Here is a 23299-nt window from a genome sequence, read left to right on the forward strand (position 1 = left end):
ACTGGCTGCAGGGGGGTTTTCCCTGCCGGTATTTGAGAAGTTTCCCCTGATGCAATGGGCTTGGGCAAGCCCAGGGCTCTGCCCTTCTCTGCCAGGAGAAGAAAAGCTACAGAAAGGATCAGAGGGAGGGAGGTCCCGATCCCATCTCTGGCATCATGCTCAGTGAGAAAATGCTGGAAATGCTTTTGTCAGGAACAACAAGAATGGGTCTTCCCTCCTGGGGCCACCATTGACTGCTGAGGCTGGGCCTGGGGCACTAGGAGCAAAGGTGTGGGTGGTGGGGTAGGGAGTAGAATCTCCAAGATCTCCTAGATTATGCAGGAAAGGCTAACTAGCAGCCATAATGACAGCTCTTTCTCCAGCTCAGTCATTGCCGGAAGCACTGGGTGGCATTTTAGTCTGTTATCGCATTTTAGAAGAGCCTGAGACTGAGCGAGGCCGATTGGCGAGAGTGATGGGATTGTAAAGTGTGGAGCTGTGGCTGGAGCTCCATCTCTCCCATCCAGAGCCTCTCGGTCACAGGCCTCCTCGCCGGGACTCACGCAGGGCTTCTCCTTTCCTCTGCCCGGCTCCCGTGACAAGACTTGAAGACTTGTTGGCCTGAATCAACATCCCCGCACTACTCCCCGGAAGAGAAACGCTACACACGACTTTATGGTTCACTCCAGGAACTTCCTGGAAAGATTCATTAGCTGTTCAGTAGAAAGCATCAAATGACGGCTTCTACCCCAAACTCGTTCCCCTCTTCACCTCCAAATCCTCACCATGCTGTGCCCACAAATCTGGAAGGACTATATCACGATCCTTGTCCAATCCCACGGGCATTGAAAATCTCGTCTTGGCCGGGCGCGGTGGCTCACGCCTGTAATCCTAGCACTCTGGGAGGCCGAGGCGGGCGGATTGCTCGAGATCAGGAGTTCAAAACCAGCCTGAGCAAGAGCGAGACCCCATCTCTACTATAAATAGAAAGAAAAGAACTGGCTAACCAATATATATAGAAAAAATCAGCCAGGCATGGTGGCGCATGCCTGTAGTCCCAGCTACTCGGGAGGCTGAGGCAGGAGGATCGCTTGAGCCCAGGAGTTTGAGGTTGCTGTGAGCTGGGCTGACGCCACGGCACTCACTCTAGCCTGGGCAACAAAGTGAGACTCTGTCTCAAAAAAAGAAAATCTCGTCTTAAACTGTACATTTTGAAATTAAAAACTGTCAATAAATATCCCAATGCTGCTCTCTCCTACTCTGAGACCCTACTCAGGCCCTGCGGTGGGAACGTTCTTCTTTCCCCTGGCGAGCTGCAAACTCAGGTTTGCTATCAACAAGCAGGGCTGGCTTTGGGGCCTGTGACCTAGGTCCCTGCGCACAGAAGGGCTACCCCATCTGGCCTGGCCCAGAGTAAGAGCTCAGTCAGCGTCAGCTGTTAGCTAGTCACAATGTCCTGACCTCACTACGTTGGGCAAACCCTTTTGCCCATGGAGCATGGATTCTGCACTCTCCTTCTGCAGGTGGTTCTGAGTAATTGATTTTGGACCCACCTGCTTCATTCAGAAAGTGGTCCACCTTTCCCCGCTGCAGCTTTCCCGTGAGCAAGGCCTAAGCCTCAGGTGTGTGACGGGCTGACCTCCGATAGAGTCTGGCTCTGTGCTGGGGACCGGGCAGGCTCTGGGGGAACGTATTCCGTAGAGTGGTCCCTGGGACTTACAGTCTCTACGGAGACTGGCATCCCAGAGATCCGTTTAGAAGGCATTGGGAGCAGAAGAAGGTGACTCTGTGGGGTGTCGGCTGCAGAAGGGCAGAAACAGGAGGCTAGGCAAGAGGGAACAGTGTGGAACAGCCTGGAACAGCCTGCCACACTCGCTGGGGTGAGGAGGGTGGTGAGGACTCCAGAGAGGAGGACAGGCACCAGGTCAGGGAGGAGGTGGTGAAGGGTCACCGAGGGGAGGCAGATGGAAAGGAGAGGTGCATGGCAGATGGGTGGGAGGGGCTTCTTCTTTTTTCTCCCAGACAAGCACAAAGCATTGAGTTTAGAGATACAAAGACAGGTGCAGGAGGGAATAGCTAGAAAACTCAAAGTGGTCACCTCGATGCAGCAGGACCAGGCACTTCAGTTACTACTTAAGTTTGTACATGTTGCACCTTAATAAGAAAATTAGTATAAAAAAGAGGCCCTCTAGGCTAAGTTATGAAGGTTTTATTTGTTTGTTTTTGAGACAGGGTCTCACTCTGTCACCCAGGCTAGAGTGCAGTGGTGAGATCATAGATCACAGCAACCTCCAACTCCTGGGCTCAAGCGATCCTCCTGCCTCAGCCTCCCGAGTAACCAGGACTACAGGCATGTACTACGCCTGGCTAAGATTTTCTATTTTTAGTAGAGAAGGGGTCTCACTCTTGCTCAGGCTGGTCTTGAACTCCTAGCCTCCATCAATCCTTCTACCTCGGCCTCCCAGAGTGCTAGGATTACAGGTGTGAGCCACCCCGGCCGGCCTAGTTATGTAGCTTTAAACTGCACACAACCTAGAGAGTGGAACAAAGAAACAAAGTTTGGGAGCTTTGGGGAGCAGTTACAGGACTCTGTGGCCCGAAGGCGGAGCTGCACGGCCTGCGCGTCACAAAGCCAGGCGGCCGGCGCCAGGGGCCGACTCGGGAAGGCTGCTCCGTGCAGAGAAGAGCCCTGGTGTCCCAGCAGTCCCTGACCACCAGGACCCCTGCATCTGGGGACCCACTGTGTCCTGTGTCACCACGTGCAGTGATAAAACTATGCATGACCGGCGTGGGTTGGCAGCTCGGCCCTGGAGGGCCTCCCTTCTTGGAGCGTGGACGGGGCCCAGGAATCTGTGTTCTAATGTGCCCTCCCCATCCTTCACCCCTCGATCTTCATCAGGCGCACTTGGGAGAAGCCGTGCCAACCGGGCGGCCGCCTCCTTGGCTTCCTTTGCCAGCAGAGAAGGGCAGAGCCGTCTTCTCCAGGTCTCAGCCGCGTGGACGGCTCTGGAGCCAGCACCGCACCCCGGGCCCGTGTGAGCCGCCCGCCCAGCCCTCTAGCCACGTCAGTGGCCATCAGTGCACCAAACACGCAGGAGAAAAATAATTAATTTATTTAATTTAAAACGGCGAGACTTCAGCTTCCTTCCATACAGTCCGGGTTTTCACTACAATTTTGCACGTGCGGAAAACGCACACTGCTACTACGCCACAACAGGAGGTTTGTAAAGACGGTTTTTCTTGCCGTGGACATAGGAAGAGTTCTGTTTGCACCCTCAGCTTGGGCCAAATAATAATCTTTACTAAAAAACCAAAACTGAACAAACAAGCCCAGAAAACTCTGAGAAACACAAAGAGGCGGAAAGTGGCTGGTGAACGTGACGGAAAGAACAAGGTTCAGAAAGTGCGTGAAGACAGAGGGACGCCGGGCTGAGGACACTGTTACGGCTGCAGCGGGTGACACTTGGGTCACTGAGGGATACGGGCAGATAAACATTAACGACACCCACAGTGGAGAATGGAACCCGCTAGGGCTGGGCGGAGTGTAGAAGGAGCGCTGCCGTGCAATGCCTGGATCAGAAGCCACAGCCCCTCTTGGACTTTTAGGGTGCGCCTTCCTTCCCACCCACGCTTTAGCTCTGAGCGCCGGGTCCCCACCCGGCTAGACTAGCTCCCCACCGGGGGCAAGAAAGAGGCGATGCCGCTGTTTCGGGGTTGGCCAGGCAGAGGCCCAGGCTAAGGCACCCGGAGGAGCCCCTCCCCTGCCCGCAGTCACCCCATTCACAGCAACCATTCGTCTGCAGTGCCGGGGTGGGCAGCGGAGGAGGCTGAGGTGACAATACCTAAGGCGTGACTTTTTGGAGGTTTTCACCAAAGCAGACAGTGCAGCCAGTGGCATCAAACAACCAGAATGAGGACGTGAGTGCCCAGGGCAGCCAAGCAGGTGTTTCCTGAGCCTCTGCCTCCCTCTGCAGGCGCCTCCTGACCATGGCCACTCCGAGCCAGGCCACGCCTCGCCTGGGACTGGGCTTCCTGCAGGCAGCAAGTGCTCTGGGCCCCCCCAAGGGAAGACTGACACTTGCCATTCGTAGCCCACGGCTTCTGTGGCTTAATGGAGAAATTGCTTTTTGAACACAGAGGAAAGTGTTGGTGGAAGATCATAGGATATATTAATAAATCGAGATGCAGTTGCTTATTTTGAATCCTTTCCCTTTTAAATGTACATAATCCAAAATAAAATTAAAAAAATAAAGGTACATAATCCATGTTGCTACTTCCCTCAACCGAATGCCAAACAGCGGAATCTTGAACCGTCACCTTCAGGGAGGCATTGGTATCTGGATCATTCACTGTATCTCTGGTCACCTTTCCCACAAAAAACTGAGCTAGGAAGTGAACAAGCCAGATCCCCTCCCATCTCACCCCAATTTCAGTCTCCCTAGGAACAGGAGGACTATAAAGAAGGACCTGGAGAGAAGTGGGGTGTCCTGGGGGGGTCCCTGAGATGCCTCTCGTTCTAGCCCTTGCAGGGAAAGGAGGGACCTGTGTGTTAAGAGGCTGGCAGTAGAGGCAGGGGTCTGGATTCCGGCTGTGTTGAAACTCACATGCGATCTGCACGGAGTGTTGGCGACCCACAGAATCCAGGACCCCTCAAGGAGAGTGGCTGTCCCTGAGCAGTTGTGCTAGGCTGTGCCCATGCGTGGTGGTCACCACACAACCTCAGGGGAGCCTTCAACCTGCTTAAAGGTAACTGGCTTCTCTGTTGACCAGCCAGCTGCCCAAGAAAAGCCGGGCTCTCCGGGGAATCTCAACCCCCCTGGCAAACCGGGAATCTGCTCCACGATGTCTGGGTGGGGGACACATCGCTGACATTTTATTTAATCATACACAGACGGGTGCACAGATGTGGGTCCCTCAAATTGTAAACAGTGCTGTGAGGTCCTCAGGACAGCGAGGGCAGCGGGACGAGAGGCACCCTGGCGGTGACCATGGACCGCTGGTTTCCCTCTCACTGCCACACTCCTGCAGACGAACAACCCCCAGTGCGCCAGGACACGGCGCGACTGGAACTCGACGCCCGAGGGTCTAGGAGGTAGAAGAAGCTGAGCTGGCAGCTGCTGAGTCGCCAGCAGGGGCTTCCAGGACAGCAGACACGCCCTCCCCCTCCCCGCGCCAGGGACGCGGGGGACCCTGTCCGCAGGAGGGCAGCACCTGTGCACAGAACCAGGAAGGGCAGCAGCTCAGGTGCTTGGAAGTCCCTCTGGGGTCCGTGTGGATTCCTGCGACTCTCTCATCCTGGAGGGCGCAGGAGCCTCGGAAGGGCCCGCCGGGCTGTCTGCGGGAGGCTGGGAAGAGCAGCAGCAGCAGCAGAGGGAGAAGAGCCGGGTGCGCACGGCGCGGGTGCAGAGGACAAACATGATGCAGTTGGCACCGCCCTGGAACGTGTTCCCGATGCCCTGTCGGAGGAAGAGGAGGTGTGAGCGCCCAGGCTGGAGTCGGTCTTAGACACACAGGGAGGAGGCTGGGAGGTGCTGCAGAGCCAGAACCTTTTCCACTCACCCTCCTCCCTGGGCTGGTCTGGGACGACCTTGGCCGTGGGGGCCTTCGGCGGAGCTCCAGGCCAGCCTGAGCCGGCACCCCTGCTCCAGGTCTCCCGGGTTGGGCAGGACCCGGGATCAGCCAGCTCTCCCTCGGACACCCCCAGGCTGCTGGAGAGCAGCTCGCCGCCCACCAGGCCACCCTGATCCCGCCACCTTCTCTTTCCAAGGCCCCATCTGAGCAGGGGGGAAGGCAGTGAGCCTCTGCTGGGGGAAGGGGTGTGGCCGTGCCTCCCCGAGGGGCAGCCAGGGCCGGGAGGGCAGACCTACGTGCAGAATGACCAGCACGGGAGCCCGCACCGCTGGGGAGCCGCAGAGGGTCAGCACGAAGCGCACGGTGCTCCAGACCCGGAGGCAGATGAAGATGAGCGGGATGAGGACCAGCTTCTTATCGGCCGCGGCGCAGCGGCGGGGCAGGCGGTGCGCCTCCGAGAGGATGGGCCGGTACTCCGAGAGCGCCTCGTGCTGTGCGGGACGGCCGGGCAGCGTGAGCGGAAGGGCACCCTCCTGCCACGTCCACCCAGGCTGCCTGGTCTCCCCAGGCCGACCCCAGCTCGGGAGGGTAGGGGGAGGCTCCCCGCCGACTCCATCCCCACGTGGATGTCTCCGGGCCGTCTTAGATGGCTCAGGTGACCTTGAGCCCCGAGCACTTCCCGTCTCAGCTAACGGACACTCCGTCCTTCCAGATGCCCAGGCCAAACACCTGGGGGCAGCTTCGACCCTCCGTGTTCCCACATCCCACATCCAATCCCCACCACGCAAGTCCCGTGGGCCCTGCCGTCAAACAGTCCAAACCCTGGACGCTTCTGCCCAGCCTGGTCCAGGCCCCGGCACGGCCTCTCTGGGTAGCGGCACCTGCTTCCTGCTGGGGCTGCCTCCACCGTCCTCCCCCCACCCCGCTCCCCAGCCAGGCCACTCTCTGCGCAGACGCGCAGGAGAGCTGCAAACCCGAGTCAGCCCAAGGGAGGCCTCGGCGCAAAGCTCTTGAGCGGTTCCCGTCTCACACGGTCCTCGCGACGTCCCAGCAGGGCTGAGCCTGGTCCAGTCTGACCTCATGCCCACTGCTCTGCCCCATGTTCCCGCTATTCCAGCCACACGGGACCCTGTTATTCCCCAATCGTGCACGCACAGCCCACCCCAGGGCCTTTGCACTAGCTGCTCCCTTTCTCTGGAATATTCTTCTCTATTAGTCTATGTGGCTCATTTCCTCACCCTCTTCAAGTCTTTGCTCAAGTGTCACCTTCTGGATGAGGCCTGACAGCCCTATTTAAACTGCATGGGTGCTTTTGCGTCTGGCAGCCATCGGGTAAGCCAGAGGGGTGCATACAGCACCCCCGGAGCTATGGCGGTCTCATGCAGTGCGCTTCCTTCTAAGGTCCACTGCTGGCACTACCACCAGCTCTCAGGTAAAGCACGCAGACGGGATACAAGGTTATGTCACATGTAGGATTTGTGTGCACCGTGATGGCTGCAAACGCCCAGTTCCTAGGGTGCAACCTGTGGCAAGCCTGTCCATCGCGGTGTTAACCGTTTGCCCGAAGCCTTCAGCCTGTTGACAAGGAGCAAGCTGGACGCCACTGCGGGGCTCTAAGAGTCCTGAATTCTTACTGGGTTGGTGAAGATTCCACGTGCAAATTTTATGAGGTTATCTTCATTGATCCACTCCATAAAGCTATCAGAAGAAATCCTGACACACAGTGGGTCACCAAACTGGTCCACAAGCACGGGACACGTGAGGGCTGACATCTGCAGGCCACAAAAGCTGTGGCCTTGGCAAGGGCCGTAAGTGCCACCACACGATGGGTGGTTCTGGCCGTGCAGCCTGGAGAAGGCGCAGGACCCTCCAGCTCCGTTACCACTAAGTAGTGTTTGTAAAATTCATACCTAATAAACAACTTAGGACGGTCATGTCTGCTTAAAGGTGTTATTTGTCTGTTAAAACTAGTCTCCAGATCGTTTCCTGAATGCTTTGTCAAATTGTGCAGTTCAAGTGCAGTAATGAAGTTTGAAGACTGTAAGTGGCTGGGCGTGGTGGCTCGTGTCTATAATCCTAGCACTCTGGGAGGCCGAGGCAGGTGGATCATTGGAGCTCAGGAGTTGGAGACTAGCCTGAGCAAGAGCGAGATCCCCCTCTCTACTAAAATATAGAAAGAAATTAATTAGCCGAACTAAAAAAAAAAAAATATATATATATATATATATAATTAGCTGGGCATGGTGGTGCATGCCTAGTCCCAGCTACTTGGGAGGCTGAGGCAGAAGGATTGTTTGAGCCCAGGAGGTTGAGGTTGCTGTGAGCTAGGCTGACGCCACGGCAATCTAGCCGGGGCAACAGAGTGAGACTCTGTCTCAAAAAAAAAAAAAAAAATAGATGAAACGACTCACAAGGTGTGTTTTTGAGCTTGGCTGGTCCTGTGTCTGGGACCCTGGAGACCCAGATGAGGGGAGGAGCCTGAAGTGTTCAGCTGGCCCCTGGTGTCCTGTGGAGTCACCCACCTTGACATCTCTGAGCACTCAAGCTTCTGCAACTCGCCTGCTCAGAGCACCCGCCGCCTCCTCTCGGGGCCTTTAGCAGCAGCCCGGAGAGCTGGCGCCCCAGCCCAGCCCTCCAGAACCAGCGGGGCCCATGGGTGTGGTGGATGGGGGGCGGGGTGGATGGGGGCAGGGTGGATAGGGGGGCAGGGTGGATGGGGGGGCGGGGTGGATGGGGGGGCGGGGTGGATGGGGGCAGGGTGGATGGGGGGGCGGGGTGGATGGGGGGCAGGGTGGATGGGGGGGCGGGGTGGATGGGGGGCAGGGTGGATGGGGGGGCGGGGTAGATGGGGGCAGGGTGGATGGGGGGGCGGGGTGGATGGGGGGGCGGGGTGCTAGCTCGGCCACTGCTGGTTCCTCTCGGGAGCAGCTTGCTCCTGGCTCCCCCTCCTAGCTAGAGGCAGGGAACAACTCGCACATTCCCACCTCCCTCCCTCGGTTATTCCTCTTCTCTGGAAGCCCTTGCCCAACTGTAAGAGAGGATCCATTGTCACACACAGGGGTCAGCCTTGTAGTCGCTCACAGCCCCTTGGGCTCCCTGACCCACCACAGGAAGGGCAGGAAGAAAGGCACACAAAAGGGCACTTCCAGAGGGAGGGCCTGGCAGAGCTCCTGGAACCTTCAGAGTGCAGTGGGAAAGAGGAAGAGGTGAGAAGGGCATTCGCAGCCCAGGCAGGAGACCAACTACAAGGCCGTAAGGAGACAAAAGAGGATTCCAGAGCCACTGGGAAGTCCTGAGGCCATCTCCAGCTAGGACTCGGCTGAGCCAGCAGAGCGCTCCAGGGCAGGGTGACAACCAGTGACTTCCAAGTGAAAGGAAGACCAGAAGCGTTGAGAAGACACAGATGGAGTTGGGCAGGGATTAGGTGTCCCAGAGATTAGGAGCATCCTAACTCACAAATGGCCTCGTAGTCAACAGGATGGTCCAAAAGACCAGTACGACCCTCCTACAGTGTCAGCCTTGAAAAGTCGGCAGCCAAGGAGACACGGAATCACGAGCACCCTGCAGCCTGAGCCTGGAAGTCCCGGAAATTCAGAGCATCTCTGAGCCTCCCACTGCTCCAGCCCCTTGTCACATGTCATTTTTGACGGGAAACGTCTGCCTCTCCCTAGGAGGGGAGAATCTAGGCTGTACAGTGCTTGCGTGCTAGTACGTGCTCAATAAAATGGGTGAGTGGCCAAGTGGCTCAATGGACAGGTTGATATGAGGCCTTTTTGTGGCAGTTTGCTGTGGCCATGGTGGGGCCCTACTTCAGTGTGCAGAACTGTTCATCAGGAACAAGGACCAGTGTGGCCAAGGTATGCAGCCCAGCCTATTATGAATTCCTAAAAATCCTTTTTTTTTGAGACAGAGTCTCTCTGTTGCCTGGGCTAGAGTGCCGTGGCATCAGCCTAGCTCACAGCAACCTCAAACTCCTGGGTTCAAGCGATCCTCCTGCCTCAGCCTCCTGAGTAGCTGGAACTACAGGCATGCACCACCATGCCCGGCTAATTTTTTCTACATATTTTTAGTTGTCCAGTTAATTTGTTTCTATTTTCAGTAGAGACGGGGTCTCGCTCTTGCCCAGGCTGGTCTTGAACTCCTGACCTTGAGCGATCCACCTGCCTCGGCCTCCCAGAGTGCTAGGATTACAGGCGTGAGCCACCCCACCCCACCGAATGCCTAAAAATCTTACCATTCGTGAAAAAATTGTAATCCCTAAGGCTAATTAGAAGCGTTATTTGTAGCACTGATTATGAAATTCCATGTCCTCCCTTGCCAGGGGCGTCCCAGCCCAGCTCTCACTTGGCTACATCCTCACCTTTTAGCCAAACTCCTCGAGTTTAAGCCGCCGCCACGGCCGCTCCACCAGGGGGCAGGAGAGAGCTGTGGCCGGGAACACGGCGCTCGGGCGGCAGGAGCCCTGGTACAGCAAGCCGGCCCTCAAGTCCGTCCAGGGAAGAGGAACAGGCCCGGGCTCCCGACCCTGTGATACGGCCTCCTGCCCGGTGCCTGGCACAGAGCAAGTGCTTGGTCCCTCTGGCCTGTCACTGGTTCTGTCCCCAGCAATGCAGACTGTCGTCCCCTAAGGTGGCCAACCTCAGTGCCAGGACCTGGGGCTGGGTGGGCCCCGCACCCGGGCACAGGGCCTCGCGGAGAGCACCGGGCTCCGGGGGCAGCGGGCGGGGGCACCTACCGCTCTGTTGATGTGCTTCCTGACCAGGAGGTACAGCAGCGGCAGGGTGACGTAGGCCAGCATCTCCCACAGCTTCCCCGCCAGCAGCATCCACAGGACGCGGTCCTCGGCCTCCAGGTCGATCCAGCACCAGCCCACAGACACGTCCGAGGCGTCGTACCCGATCTTCTTCAGAGCGACAGCTGCCACGGTGATGGCCAGTGGAACCCCCCAGCTGGGGAATGACAAGAGGGAGGCACTGAGGTCAGGCCACGGCTCCCGGCAATGCCAGCATGGGCAAAAGTGACAAAGCAAGAAGACAGTGTCCCTGGAAAATCTGACGGGCAGGTGTCGCCCGGGCTCCTGGGAGGCTGGCCCTAGAATGGTGTGAGGCGGGAGCTCGGGATCCAGCCAGCACCCCGCCCCTTCCTGCACCCAGGGGGGTCTCGGGCACCAGCGTGGAACAGCAGCCCACCTGTCCGTGCCCAGGCACACCTGCCATGAGCAGTCGGTGCCCCCGGCCAGCCCTTGCATACACGGGTGGCTTAGGGTTGCCTGGGCAGGGACTTCCAGGGTCCCATGTTCCCCCACCGGGATCTAGGAGGGGGAACGTGGGCTTTGGGCAGGCACAGCCCCTAGGCCCTGAGGACTCCTGGTTCAGTGGGGAGGGAGCACGGCCTGGCAGGGGTCCAAGGGGCCTCCACAGCACAGAGCTCAGGCAGGGCCCTCTAAGGGCAGAGCTGGGCTCACGTTTCTAGAACTCTCCCCCGGGGCCGCAGAGCCAGGATTAGGCCCGAGCCCCAGGGCCCCTTCTCCAAGCTCCCCGCACCAGCCTGTTCCCTACAAAGCAGCTTAAATCGGTCAAGGGGATACACAAAAGCTACGTGTGGCTCCTGCGAGAGGCGGCACAGGGGGCGGTTAAGGGCTTGGACTCTGCTGCAACGGGCTGGTCCAAGTCCCGGCTCTGCCCCGGCTCGGGCGAGTTATTTCGCTTCAACATGCCATGTTCTCTGCACAGTGCGAATGACGACAGTGCCTGCGGGGTGTCATGCCAGCGTCGTTAGCAGCGAACAAACGTGCATGTGTGCGGTGCCCGGGACCAGGCAGGCGGCGCGGGGTTGCCAGTGAGTCACGTCCGACTGTCCCAGGGCTGGGCCTGTGGTGCAGATGGCGGCACTGCATGAGGCCCGAGTGGTTTCTGTCCCCAGGATTAGGACACAAGCGCCCCCATCCTAGGTCAGTCTCCTGGGGAGCAAAGCAGGATGTAAACAGGAATGACACGGTCAGTGTCTCCGGGAATTGGTTTAGTTCTGGAATCGGCTGTATTTTGAGAGCTCTGTGTCAGGCATACGCGCACATTCTGAAAGCAAGTCACAGACCCACAATGAAATCCAAGTCCCACATGAATCTGATACCGAAACGAGGCTAGGAGAAGTACCCTGCTTCAAGAAGGTTCCCCCGAATGCTGCAGGGCCGGCAGAGGCGGCGGCGTGGGGTGGGGCTAGGAAGGAGAAAGACAGCTCCCCGGGACGGGGAAGCCTCGGTGCAGGATGCTTCCAGAACAGAGACGCCCTGGCCAACCATCCCCTCGGCCCTCCCTGCAGGGCTGGGCAGGAGCACTGAGGGCAGAGTCACCGTCACCCTCAGTGGCAGGAAAGCAGCATATTCTCTTTGAAGTTCCAAAGCCACATAAGAGGCAAAATGACCACAAAAGTTAAAGGGTTATGAGAAAGGTACCAAGTTACATCAGGAGCCTGTTTATTTTTCTTTTCTTTTTCTTTTTTTTTTTTTTTTGAGACAGGTTCTCACTCTGTCACCCAGGCTGGAGTGTAGTGGTGTCATCATAGCTGACTGCAGCCTCGAACTCCTGGGCTCCAGCGATCCTCCTGCCTCAGCCTCCCGAGTAGCTGGGTCTACAGGTGCACGACACCACACGAGGCTACTTTTTCCATTTTTTGTAGAGATGAGGTCTCGCTCTTGCTTAGGCTGATCTCCAACTCCTGGCCTCAAGCAATCCTCCCGCCTCTGCCTGGACTGCTAGGATTACGGGCATGAGCCACCGCGCCGGGCCTGGAGTCTGTCCATTTTAAACACTTGTTCTATGCAAAGCTATTTATCTGGTAAGTTAATACGTATTAATGTCAAACCATTTTGCTGTAAGAAAGGGCTGTCGTTTTAAAACTCCTGACATCCCAGGATTTCAGCCAGCTAAAATTAAGTCCAGCTCTGAGCTCCGGTGAGGCCCAGGCTGAGTTGGCTCAGTGTTCTAATCTCCAGCACCGGGAACAGAGCCTGGCATAGGGAGGGGCAAGGGAAGGGCTTGCTGAATGGATGAATGGATGAATGGATGAAGTTAGAGCCAAGTGACTGAGACAGCATTCCCAAGGTCATTCCTTAAATACTCACTGCCGGGGGCCAGGTGCGGTGGCTCATGCCTGTAATCCTAGCACTCTGGGAGGCTGAGGCGGGAGGATCGTTGGAGCTCAGGAGTTCGAGACCAGCCTGAGCAAGAATAATGCCCTGTCTCTACGTCTCTACTAAAACTAGAAAGAAATTAGCTGGACAACTAAAAATACATAGAAAAAATTAGCCGGGCATGGTGGCGCATGCCTGTAGTCCCAGCTACTCGGGAGGCTGAGGCAGGAGGATCGCTTTAGCCCAGGAGTTTGAGGTTGCTGTGAGCTAGGCTGATGCCACAGCACTCTAGCCCGGGAAACAGAGTGAGACTCTGTCTCAAAAAAAATACTCACTGCAGGGACATTATTGAACAGGAGGTGACAGGATTTCAGAGTGCTAAACACCCATCTTAAGGTTACAATGTGCTGTTCCTCTGCACCTCATCCTTTACAGGAATCCTGGACAGGTTAAGTCACCGGGTGCGAGAACAGTCAGCCCAGAGGAGGCTGGACTGGAGCTGGGTCTCACCCAAGTAGAGGAGTCCCCTCCGGGATGGCCCGGCAGGGCTCCATAGGGGGAAAGGGGCCGGCTCAGACCAGCGCAGTCCTCCCTTGGGGTCCCCCACTTCCTGGAGGGCCTCACAGGAAGCCAGGAGACCGCACGGCGACAGGCCCGCTCTCCCTAACTTCAGGCTTGTGGTACTAAAGCTGCAAAGTGCTAGATCCCTTCTGTCTTACTGGGGAATTCCGGGAGCTGAGTTTGTGCCGGGAAATGGCCAGAGAGGAGGTCCAGCAGGCAGAGGGTTTACAAAGGGGTTTGAACCTGGGCTTGACGGACGCAGTAGCTGTTTGAACTTGAGCACAGGGAGTAGCAGCCACGTTGGGACCAGAAGCTGCTGGGGAGGTATTTAAGTGGGAGGTGGGAAGAGGCAATAAATATTTAACACCAGGGAGCCGGTGGGAATGGAGCAGGAGGAATGGTCTAAAAATCCCGCAAAGCAGGCTGGACCGGACTCGTTAACTATGGTCACGGACGGACGGCGGCGTGCTGGTAACTTCACAACTGCTCTCCTGAAAAATGCAGATATTTGCATGTGTGTATGTATGCATGTATACAGGCACATATAAATGTATCACAAATTTCACTGATACATGGGAAGCACACAATTTACAAATAATAATAAAGTACACAATACTCCTTATTGCCAACTCCATACACCCAATTGGTTCTCACTGAATGTTTCTGTTAATTTCGGCCACACCCTGGATTTTGCCAGCCTAGGGATGCAATTGGCAAATGAGAGCAGTTCTGGGACGTGAAGCTGACTGATGCTTTCGTTTCCCTGAACAAGTAAGATGAAAGTGAAAAGAGGAAGACACAGAAAGCAAGACTTATGTCAGAATGCCACTGGTTGGTGACTCGAGCAACTTTGTTGCTGAATCAGGTCAGAATGTGCCCATGCTAGGAGAGCATTTTTTTCCCCCCGCTCTATGATGCTGCCTCTTCTCATCTCCTCCCCACTGAATGCTGGGCTTTCTGCCTGCCACGACATAGCTGCTATCTTCTGCTTAAGCTCAGAGATAAGTAATGCTTTTAAGTTTAATCTGTACTGATAACATTTTCTCCATCACCTTCTTATTTTTAAGTGTTTTTTTTTTTTTTTTTGAGACAGTCTCACTCTGTTGCCCAGGCTAGAGTGAGTGCCGTGGCGTCAGCCTAGCTCACAGCAACCTCAAACTCCTGGGCTCAAGCGATCCTCCTGCCTCAGCCTCCCGAGAAGCTGGGACTACTGGCGCTAATTTTTCTATTTTTAATAGAGAGGGGTCTCGCTCTTGCTCAGGCCCCTCTTCGCCAAACCTGTGGCTCTGAGGCTGCGGGGAGGCTGGGCTGGGTCAGCCCGGAAGGAGGAAGCCCAGAGCACCACGCTCCAAGCAGAGGCCGCCACTTGCAGGGGCCACCAAGAGCATCTCCCGGAGGTGCCAGAGCCCCACTGACCGGTGTTTGCCTAAAAACACAAGTCAGTGTCCTCCCCCGTCGGAGGCTGTTACGGGCTGAACTGTGTCTAACAGCTGCCCCGCAAACACATGTGGCATAATTCCTGCTTTACAGAAATGCATATTTCCAATTCTGACATGCACCACCTAACAGTTTTTCCCCTTCAAAAAAATAAAGTCAGAACAAGTAAGGTATGGCTTAATGACTGCACATGCGACAGAGACCAAGGGATTGGTCCCCAGCTCCATCTGTTGAAGCCCTAACCTCTGGAACATGACTGTATTTGGGGACAGGGTCTTTCAAGAGGTGATTAAGTTAACCCGGTATGACTGGGGTCCTAGTGATCGGGACACAGACCGCACATGGGGAAGACCATGTGAAGACACAGGGAGAGGGCACAGGCCGTCTACAAGCCAAGCAGAGCGGCCTCAGAAGGAAATGACTCTGCCGAACTTTGATCCTGGACGTCCAGCGTCCAGAACATGAGAATGAACTTGCTGTTTAAGCCGCCCGGTCTCTGGTGCCTTGTGACGCAATCTGAGCAGACTAAGAGGCTTCTATAAACTACGGGGGAGAGAGACACGTGCTCTGGGCAGGGGACGCTATCCCAGCTCCTGGAGGCCCTGACCCCACAGGTGAGGGATGAACTGGAACCCCTGCCGCCCCCGCCATGGCCTCTGGCAGAGCTGGGCGGGACCCTCGGCCGGCCAGGGGAGGGAAACTGGCCACGAGCCATGCAGACTTGTCAGGAGCTTAGCCCTTCCCGGAACTCGGCATCCTTCTGGGTTTTAAATCTCCTCCAGAGAACGGGAACTAGAAGTACCACACGGGATTAGCCGCGCAGTGAGTATATCAATGCAGTGCCTGGGTTCTGGGGCACTGGTCAGATGACCACAGCAGGTGGCCTGTCCCCAGAACAGCGGTGCTCTGGGTTTCCTGACACCTCCCCACCAGAGCTGGGTCCCTCCGAGTGCCCAGCCCTGCCCAATGGGGGACCTGCTGCCACGTGGCCCCTGGAACCTGTCCCCACTCGAGTCGGGGCGGGGGACACTGCAGGGAGGGAGGCACACCTCCACTGCACGCACACACAGGGAGAAGTCCACTGGTTTCCAGAGACGCTTTGAATGCCCTTCCCCACCTCCACGCAGGGGTTACAGGTTAGACTGAGGGTCTCAGGCAGGGTCTGCTGGGTCCTCTGCTCCCACTCTTGGATTCCTGCGTCTTTTCCTCACCCCAACCCCGCCCTTCCTACATACAGATCTTTGGGGGTTGGCACCGCTGGGGAGGAAACAAAGGGGTCTCCTCCCCCTGCTGTGAGCCAAACACAGTGCCTGGTGTAGGTGCCGCGTGGCCCACGGAGAGCCGTGAATGTTAACACAACTCAAAACTGCTTCGAGAACGGAACTGGTGGGCAACAATGTGCCAACTGAGAAACGCCGGGAGCGGGGAGAGCAGGGCCAGAGAGCTGGCTGCAGGGAGTGAGGCCGGCTGAGAGGCCGCCCGGAGGTTTCTTCCTCAAGAACAATGGCCACTTATTGTCCAGCTCATGAGGCAGAGAGCTGGGACGTGGGAGAAGTTCGGAGATCAGCCGCTGGGCCAGGCCACCATGAGGTCACTCTGCAGCTTTGGCTGAGGCGGGGAGGAATGCCCAGAGGCACTCCCAAACGCACACGCACACGCTGCCGCTGTCTGCAGCCCCCAGCTCAGAGACGCTGCCCTGCCTGCCCACCCGGGGCCTGGCTGCCTCGGCCGAGGGGTCAAGGGGCAGCCTCTGCTGTGACCGCCCCCTGGTGCTGGTGTTCGGGGGGGCTTCCCGCCGCGCCCGTGAACTCAGTGCTGCGACTTACTGCACAGCGGGCGCCTCTGAAAACTTTTTGGGAGGAACAAACAAAACCCAGTTAAACTCTTGTTGTCTGGGGGACCCCTGACCGACACGGGGCCCTGTTCACGAGGTCTCTGCGTCCACCCCTCACTCGGACGCCGTGTGCCTGGGGAGCACGTCCAAACCAGCCTGGCTCTGCCTGTGGCCTCGTCCCGCCAGCCCCAAAGTGAGCTCGTTTCGAATCAGAGAACTCTCTGGGCGCACGTTTCCCCTTTTTGCTGTGCTGGGACTTCCCACGCCCCCCAGAGCAGGGTTTTAATGCTAAACCTGCAGGGCCACAGGCTCCTTCTTCCTCTGTAAAACCAAGCAAACCCCAGAGGGCAGGCAGGTGGGCACGTGGGTGAGGGGCACGAGCCCCTCCCTGCCGGGGGCGAGCCCCACCCATCCCACCTTAGCGCAGCCAGAAACAGGATCGCGGCATCAAGGGTGTTCAAAGCTCAGAGCCTGTGCGAGGCAGGCCCGGGGGGCAGGACCCTTGTTTCTGGCTCCCTATATCCATGGGCCACATGGGCTGATGCCTGGCACCCTGGGGGTCCAGAGCGGGTGTTAACTCACCCGCCGACCCCGTTCAGCATCGCTCACAAGGGGCCCACCACCTTGTGCAGAGCAGGGGCTGCCAGGAAAGGCCGAGCTCCTTCTGCGGGAGGGTGGGAAATGACCCCAACCCCGGCAGCTCGGGCCCCTCCCTTCGGTGGGTACTGTGCACAGGTGGCCGCTGATGCAAGTCAGCAGGAAAGAAAAACATGGGCCATCTGTAGCCACCTCAACAGCTAAGACGGAGTCGAAGGGGAGGTCCTAACACGGGGATTTCCCTTGAACGCTGAATATTCTCACACAACCTTAAAAAACTCATTTCAAGGCCGGGTGCAGTGGCTCACGCCTGTAACCCTAGCACTCTGGGAGGCCAAGGTGCGAGGATCACTTGAGGGCAGGAGTTTGAGACCAGCCTGAGCAAGAGTAAGACCCTGTCTCTACTAAAAATAGAAAAATTAGCTGGGCGTGCTGGCAGCACCTGTAGTCCCAGCTACTCGGGAGGCTGAGGCAGGAGGATCACTTGAGCCCAGGAGTCTGAGGTTGCTGTGAGCTAGGCTGATGCCACCGCCCTGTAACCAGGGGTGACAGAGTGAGACTGTCAAAAAAAAAAAAAGTCAGAAACAACAGATGTTAAACCCTTGGGTGAAAGCTTGAGGGGTAACAAGCTATTTATAGAGCCTGAACTGTCTCTCAAGATATTTATTAATTACAAAAGGAAACATAGTAACTTCGTAGTGCAAGAAACTTGACCAGACATCAGCTTAGCCAAGTGATCAGAGTTAACATCACCAGTCAGGGAACAAACCGAAGTCACCGGCCACCTGGGAGGAAGCAACAACAAGAAGGACCTGCTTCTGGGATGTCCTGGCAGAAACGCAGAACCTGAAACCGCTCACGAGGAAGCACTGGGCAAACCCAGATTAAGAGACATTCTACAAAATAACAGGCCTGTACTCATCAAAAATGTCACAAAACACCAAGAAAGATAGAAGAACTGTTTTGAAGAAGAATAAAGATACATGGAAACTAAGTCAACATATAAGCCAGGATTCCCCTTTGCTATCAGGGACATTGTTAGATGATGAACAAAAGCCCAATGAAGTCCTCCATCAGGTTAACAGTACTGTGTTAGCTTCCTACTCTTGGTAGCTGCGTGTTCTGTAAGAGGCTGTGCTTATCTTCTGGAAATACACACTGAAGTATTTAGGAGTTAGTGGGCATCCTGTCTGTCACTTACAGTTGTTTTTTTTTTTTTTTTTTTTGAGACAGGGTCTCGCTCTGTTGCCCAGGCTAGAGTGCAGAGGTGTCATCATAGCTCACTGCAGCCTCAAACTCTTGGGCTCAAGCAATCCTCCTGCCTCAGCCTCCCGAGTAGCTGGGACTACAGACATGCACCACGACGCCGACTAATTTTTTCTTTTTTGTAGAGATGGGGGTTCTCACTATTGTCTAGGCTGGTCTTGAACCCCTACCCTCAAGTGATGCTAGAATTGCATCACGGTGCCCAGCCATGCAAGCAGTATTTAATAGCTATATAACATTTTAGGAGGGGAGGACAGTCTTTAACCTACTGGCCCCTACTGCTGGACATTAAGGTTGCTTCCAAATTCTCACTGTCACAGTGGGCCTCACAAACTCCTTTGTACATATTTTAGATTATCGCCTTAGATTAGGTCTTGGTAAACAGGGTTACTGGATCAAAGGGTATGAACCAGATACTTTCTACAAGGATTATTTCAATGTACACTGTCAATAAAAATGCAGGAAAATATCCCTTTCACTGGCATTTATAAGGTGAGTATTCTGCCTTACTACATTTTTTCTTCTAATTTAATGAGAAAATGATACCTCATTATTATAACTTGTATTGTTTTCAGTATTAATGGAGCTATACCTTTTTCCATACATATTTATCAACTGCTTTCACCATTTTGTCCAAATGTGCCCTTTGTCCATTTTTCAGGATATTTGCAGGTTTTTAAAAATTTCAAAACATTAGGGGGTACAAATGTTTTTGTTACATGGATAGCTTTTATAATGCTAAGTCGGGGCTATGAGTGTGCCCATCACCTGAATAGTGTTCATTGTACCTGATAGGTTTTTACCTCCCCCCAACCTTCCTCCTTCTTGATTTCCCATGACTTTTCCTTTTTTCTGTGCCCATTGATTAGTTCCAAATTATTACAGAATACATGTGGTATTTGTTGTTCCATTCCTGGGATACTTCACTTAGGATAATGGTTTCCAGTTCCATCCAAATTGCTATAAAAGACATTAATTCGTTTCCTTTTTATGGCTGAGTAGTACAGTTTTTTTAAAAAAATCAATTACTAAAAACTCTTTATAGAATAGAGATATCAGCTGGACCTGGTGGCCCATGCCTGTAGTCCGAGCACGTTCAGAGGCTGAAGCAGGAAGATCGCTTGAGGCCAGGAGTTTGAGGCTGCAGTGAGCTATGATGGCACCACTGTGCTCTAGCCTGTGAGACAGAATGAGACCCCATCTCAAAAAAAAAAAAGTAGAATAGAGATAGTAATCTTTTCTGTTGTCATGCTTTAAAATATTTTCCAAGAGTGTAAGGTTTGAAGAAGAGGACGGATTTTCAGCAGTCTGAAATGGTTAAAAAGTGGATGATCTTTTAGTGTATGTCTGAAGATGATATTAATATTTCTCACATCAACAGATCCTGCAACAATAAACTAATATTCCAAAGAAATACACAGTAGATTCCTTTAGCAAGGTCATAGCAATACAGGCTGGGAGGATCTAGGTCAATAAATGAACCTGTTAGACAGGTTTTACGAATTTCCTGAGACTAGCCAAGTCTGAATGCTAACCTCTGATAGAGAACTCCAGGGAATAAATTGTCACACTCCCTTTCTAGCTTGGATACAGGTAATTAATTTTCTTTTCTTTGAAGAAGCAGGTGGACCACATTCAACAGACAAGATGAGTAATTTGCTTCTTTTTCATGCCAGAAGGGGACACACAGACTTCCCTAGAAGGGATCCTTTCTCAAGCCTCACAGAAAACTCTGCTAGAGGGTCCCTGATGATCTGGTGTGAACCCTCATCTAGGTTGCTGGGCAATCATCTTTTCCATAGGAGCTACACCAGGTTCTGTTTACCATTTTTTTTTTTTTTTTGAGACAGAGTCTCACTCTGTTGGTCAGGCTAGAGTGAGTGCCGTGGCGTCAGCCTAGCTCACAGCAACCTCAATCTCCTGGGCTCAAGCGATCCTCCTGCCTCAGCCTCCCGAGTAGCTGGGACTACAGGCACTCGCCACCATGCCCGGCTAATTTTTTGTGTATATATTTTTAGTTGGTCAATTAATTTCTATTTTTAGTAAAGACAGGGTCTCGCTCAGGCTGATTTCAAACTCCTGCCCTTGAGCAATCCGCCAGCCTTGGCCTCCCAGAGTGCTAGGATTACAGGTGTAAACCATCACGGAAGGGCCTGTTTAGCATTTTAAAAATAGATTTTAGAGGCCGGGCGCTGTGGCTCACGCCTGTAATCCTAGCTCTTGGGAGGCCGAGGCGGGCGGATTGCTCAAGGTCAGGAGTTCAAAACCAGCCTGAGCAAGAGCGAGACCCCATCTCTACTATAAATAGAAAGAAATTAATTGGCCAACTGATATATATACATAAAATTAGCCGGGCATGGTGGCGCATGCCTGTAGTCCCAGCTACTCGGGAGGCTGAGGCAGAAGGATCACTCAAGCCCAGGAGTTTGAGGTTGCTGTGAGCTAGGCTGAGCCATGGCACTCACTCTAGCCTGGGCAACAAAGCGAGACTCTGTCTCCAAAAAAAAAAAAAAAAAAAAAATAGATTTTAGGCCGGGCGCGGTGGCTCAAGCCTGTAATCCTAGCTCTCTGGGAGGCCAAGGCGGGTGGATTGCTCGAGGTCGGGAGTTCGAAACCAGCCTGAGCAAGAGCGAGACCCCGTCTCTACTATAAATAGAAAGAAATTAATTGGCCAACTAATATATATAGAAAAAATTAGCTGGGCATGGTGGCTCATGCCTGTAGTCCCAGCTACTTGGGAGGCTGAGACAGAAGGATTGCTTGAGCCCAGGAGTTTGAGGTTGCTGTGAGCTAGGCTGACGCCACGGCACTCACTCTAGCCTAGGCAACAAAGCGAGACTCTGTCTCAAAAAAAAAAATAGATTTTAGTCAATATTTTTAAAAAGCAGCAGGGGACGCCAGGGGCGGTGGCTTGGGCGGATCGCTGGAGGTCAGGAGTTCGAAACCAGCCTGAGCAAGAGTGAGACCCCCGTCTCTACTATAAATAGAAAGAAATTAATTGGCCAACTAATATATATATAGAAAAAAAAAATTAGCCGGGTGTGGTGGCACATTCCTGTAGTTCCAGCTACTCAGGAGGCCGAGGCAGGAGGATCACTTGAGCCCAGGAGTCTGAGGTTGCTGTGAGCTAGGCTGACGCCATGGCACTCACTCTAGCCTGGGTAACAGAGCGAGACTCTGTCTCCAAAAAAAAAAAAAAAAAAAAAAAAAGCAGCAGGGGAAAGAGAAGAGGTTCTTGCAAAGAAAGGTCCATTCTGGGCTCCTTTTCAAGTACCCTTGAACTCGGCATACACGTTGCCCGCACCCAACCAGCCACGGAGGACTGCTGGGTCTCTGATAGGGTCTGACAGGATGCTGACAGGGAAAAAAAAGCAGCCCCTTTTCCCATGGGTCCCCGCAGCATCTGAGCCACAGTTTGAGTGATGCGTTGCAAAGACTGACTTGAACAGCTGAGAAGCAGGTCACTTAGCTTCTCAGGGACTGGCTGGCCTCTGTTCAGCAGCTGCAAGATCGGGAGGCCTTATAGCCTCACCGTGTGACACCCAGGTGACCTGTCTCTACCAAAGTGCTCACTGTCCTTTCGGTTCTTGGAAAGCACTTAAGTTTTTAATAGAAAGGACTATAATTAGTGCAGTATTTGGTGCCCTGATCGGGGTAAGGAGAGCAGGAAAACATTTCTGAGATTCTTGCCTGCAGGACAGCCCTGAGATTTTCAAATCCTGAATTTCCACAGGGAAGGGCCCACCTTCTTCTGTGGGTGAGGGCTTACTTGAGAGGTGCTTGGACCTCAGGGAAGGGCAAGGCCCTGGTTTTCCCCACTCTCAGAGACCCCAGGTGGACTCCCAGACTTCCAGACCAGCGCTCTGCCACTGACCTCAGTCTTACAGCTGCTCAACTCTAGAAAGAAAGTCAAGATCGCCTAGAACAGAAATACAAGGGACTGGGGCTGGAAGGCTAGACACGACCAAAAAGACTGAATAAAAATCACAGTCCTCCGTGGATTTCACACCGGAGGCACTGCAGCCTGGGAGGGGCAGAGTGCACCACGCCCACTGTGGCGCGGGGCGGGGGTGGGGGCGTAGGATTGGGAGGTGCCCTGCTCCCCAGCCCTGGGCAGCCGCCTAACTCCTCTCCCAGCCCGTCTCCCCACGGGCAGTAGAGATGGCCCGGACACAGTGAAGCATGAGACAGAGGGCACAGAGTGTCCCCCCAGTCCCTCCAGAGTGTCCGCCCATCAGAGGCGCCCAGGTATTAGGAAGCTCGCCGGCCCAGGGCTGGGGTTCCCCCCTTACCCCTGCCCTAAGACGCGGCTGCCAGAGGGGGCGCAAGGGCACAGGGGCAGCAGGCAGGGACCAGGGGCGGGGGGTGGGGGTGGAGGGGGTGTCTGCCTGGGTCCGGGCTCTTGGGCTGGAGGGGAAGCCACGCCGCCGGCACCCACCTGACGACGTGGAAGCCCCAGAGCAGGCGGTCGGTGCGGGGCCCGCGCGCGGTGCGGACGATGCTGAGGTACAGGTAGAGCGCGATGGCCACGGTCCAGAAGAAGGAGCTGGTGTTGGCGAAGGTGGAGAGCGCGCCCTGCAGCACGCAGTCCCACGAGGGGCCGGCGAAGTCCTGCAGCACCCCGTAGAAGTAGGAGGCGGCCGAGAGTAGGTCTGCCAGCGACAGGAAGAGCAGCAGGCGCCGCGCCCGGGTGCGCAGGTCGGGCCACAGGGCGTGCGTGGCCACCAGCAGGCCCGAGCCGAGCGCGGAGAGCGCGCACGACAGCAGCACCACTGCGCGCTCCGACGGCACCAGCACGGTGGGCGGCGCGGGCGGCGGCATGGCCGGCCCGGGGCCAGGAGGCCGGGGCGCGGGGTCGCCGCGAGGACAGACGCCAGGCCGAGCAAGCGGCCACTGCCGCCGCCGTCTGGGCAGGGGCGCGCCCG

At 55.3% G+C, this 23299-nt stretch overlaps 1 protein-coding gene across 1 annotated transcript; it reads right to left on the minus strand.

Annotated features, from left to right (window-relative positions):
• Positions 1 to 3071: 3071 nt before the first annotated feature.
• Positions 3072 to 23299, minus strand: GPR157 (G protein-coupled receptor 157). The gene is made up of 4 exons (XM_012791469.2): positions 22813 to 23299; positions 10286 to 10499; positions 5847 to 6041; positions 3072 to 5435 (listed from the first exon to the last, which is right to left on the minus strand). The coding sequence occupies exons 1-4, from the start codon at positions 23193 to 23195 to the stop codon at positions 5220 to 5222; spliced, it is 1008 nt and encodes a 335-aa protein (XP_012646923.2). The 5' UTR covers positions 23196 to 23299; the 3' UTR covers positions 3072 to 5219.

Source organism: Microcebus murinus, chromosome 2 (genome assembly GCF_040939455.1).
Source record: "Microcebus murinus isolate Inina chromosome 2, M.murinus_Inina_mat1.0, whole genome shotgun sequence".
NCBI lineage: Eukaryota > Metazoa > Chordata > Mammalia > Primates > Cheirogaleidae > Microcebus > Microcebus murinus.

What these genes read in the sequence shown, in the direction of transcription:
- GPR157 (XM_012791469.2), bottom strand. Translation starts at nt 23,195, where the DNA reads ATGCCGCCGCCCGCGCCGCCCACCGTGCTGGTGCCGTCGGAGCGCGCA. An exon ending in TGGGGCTTCCACGTCGTCAG is followed by an intron (nt 10,500 to 22,812) that starts GTGGGTGCCGGC and finishes GTCATTCCCCAG; the next exon opens with CTGGGGGGTTCCACTGGCCA. An exon ending in CCGTGCTGGTCATTCTGCAC is followed by an intron (nt 5,436 to 5,846) that starts GTAGGTCTGCCC and finishes TTCCTCCGACAG; the next exon opens with GGCATCGGGAACACGTTCCA.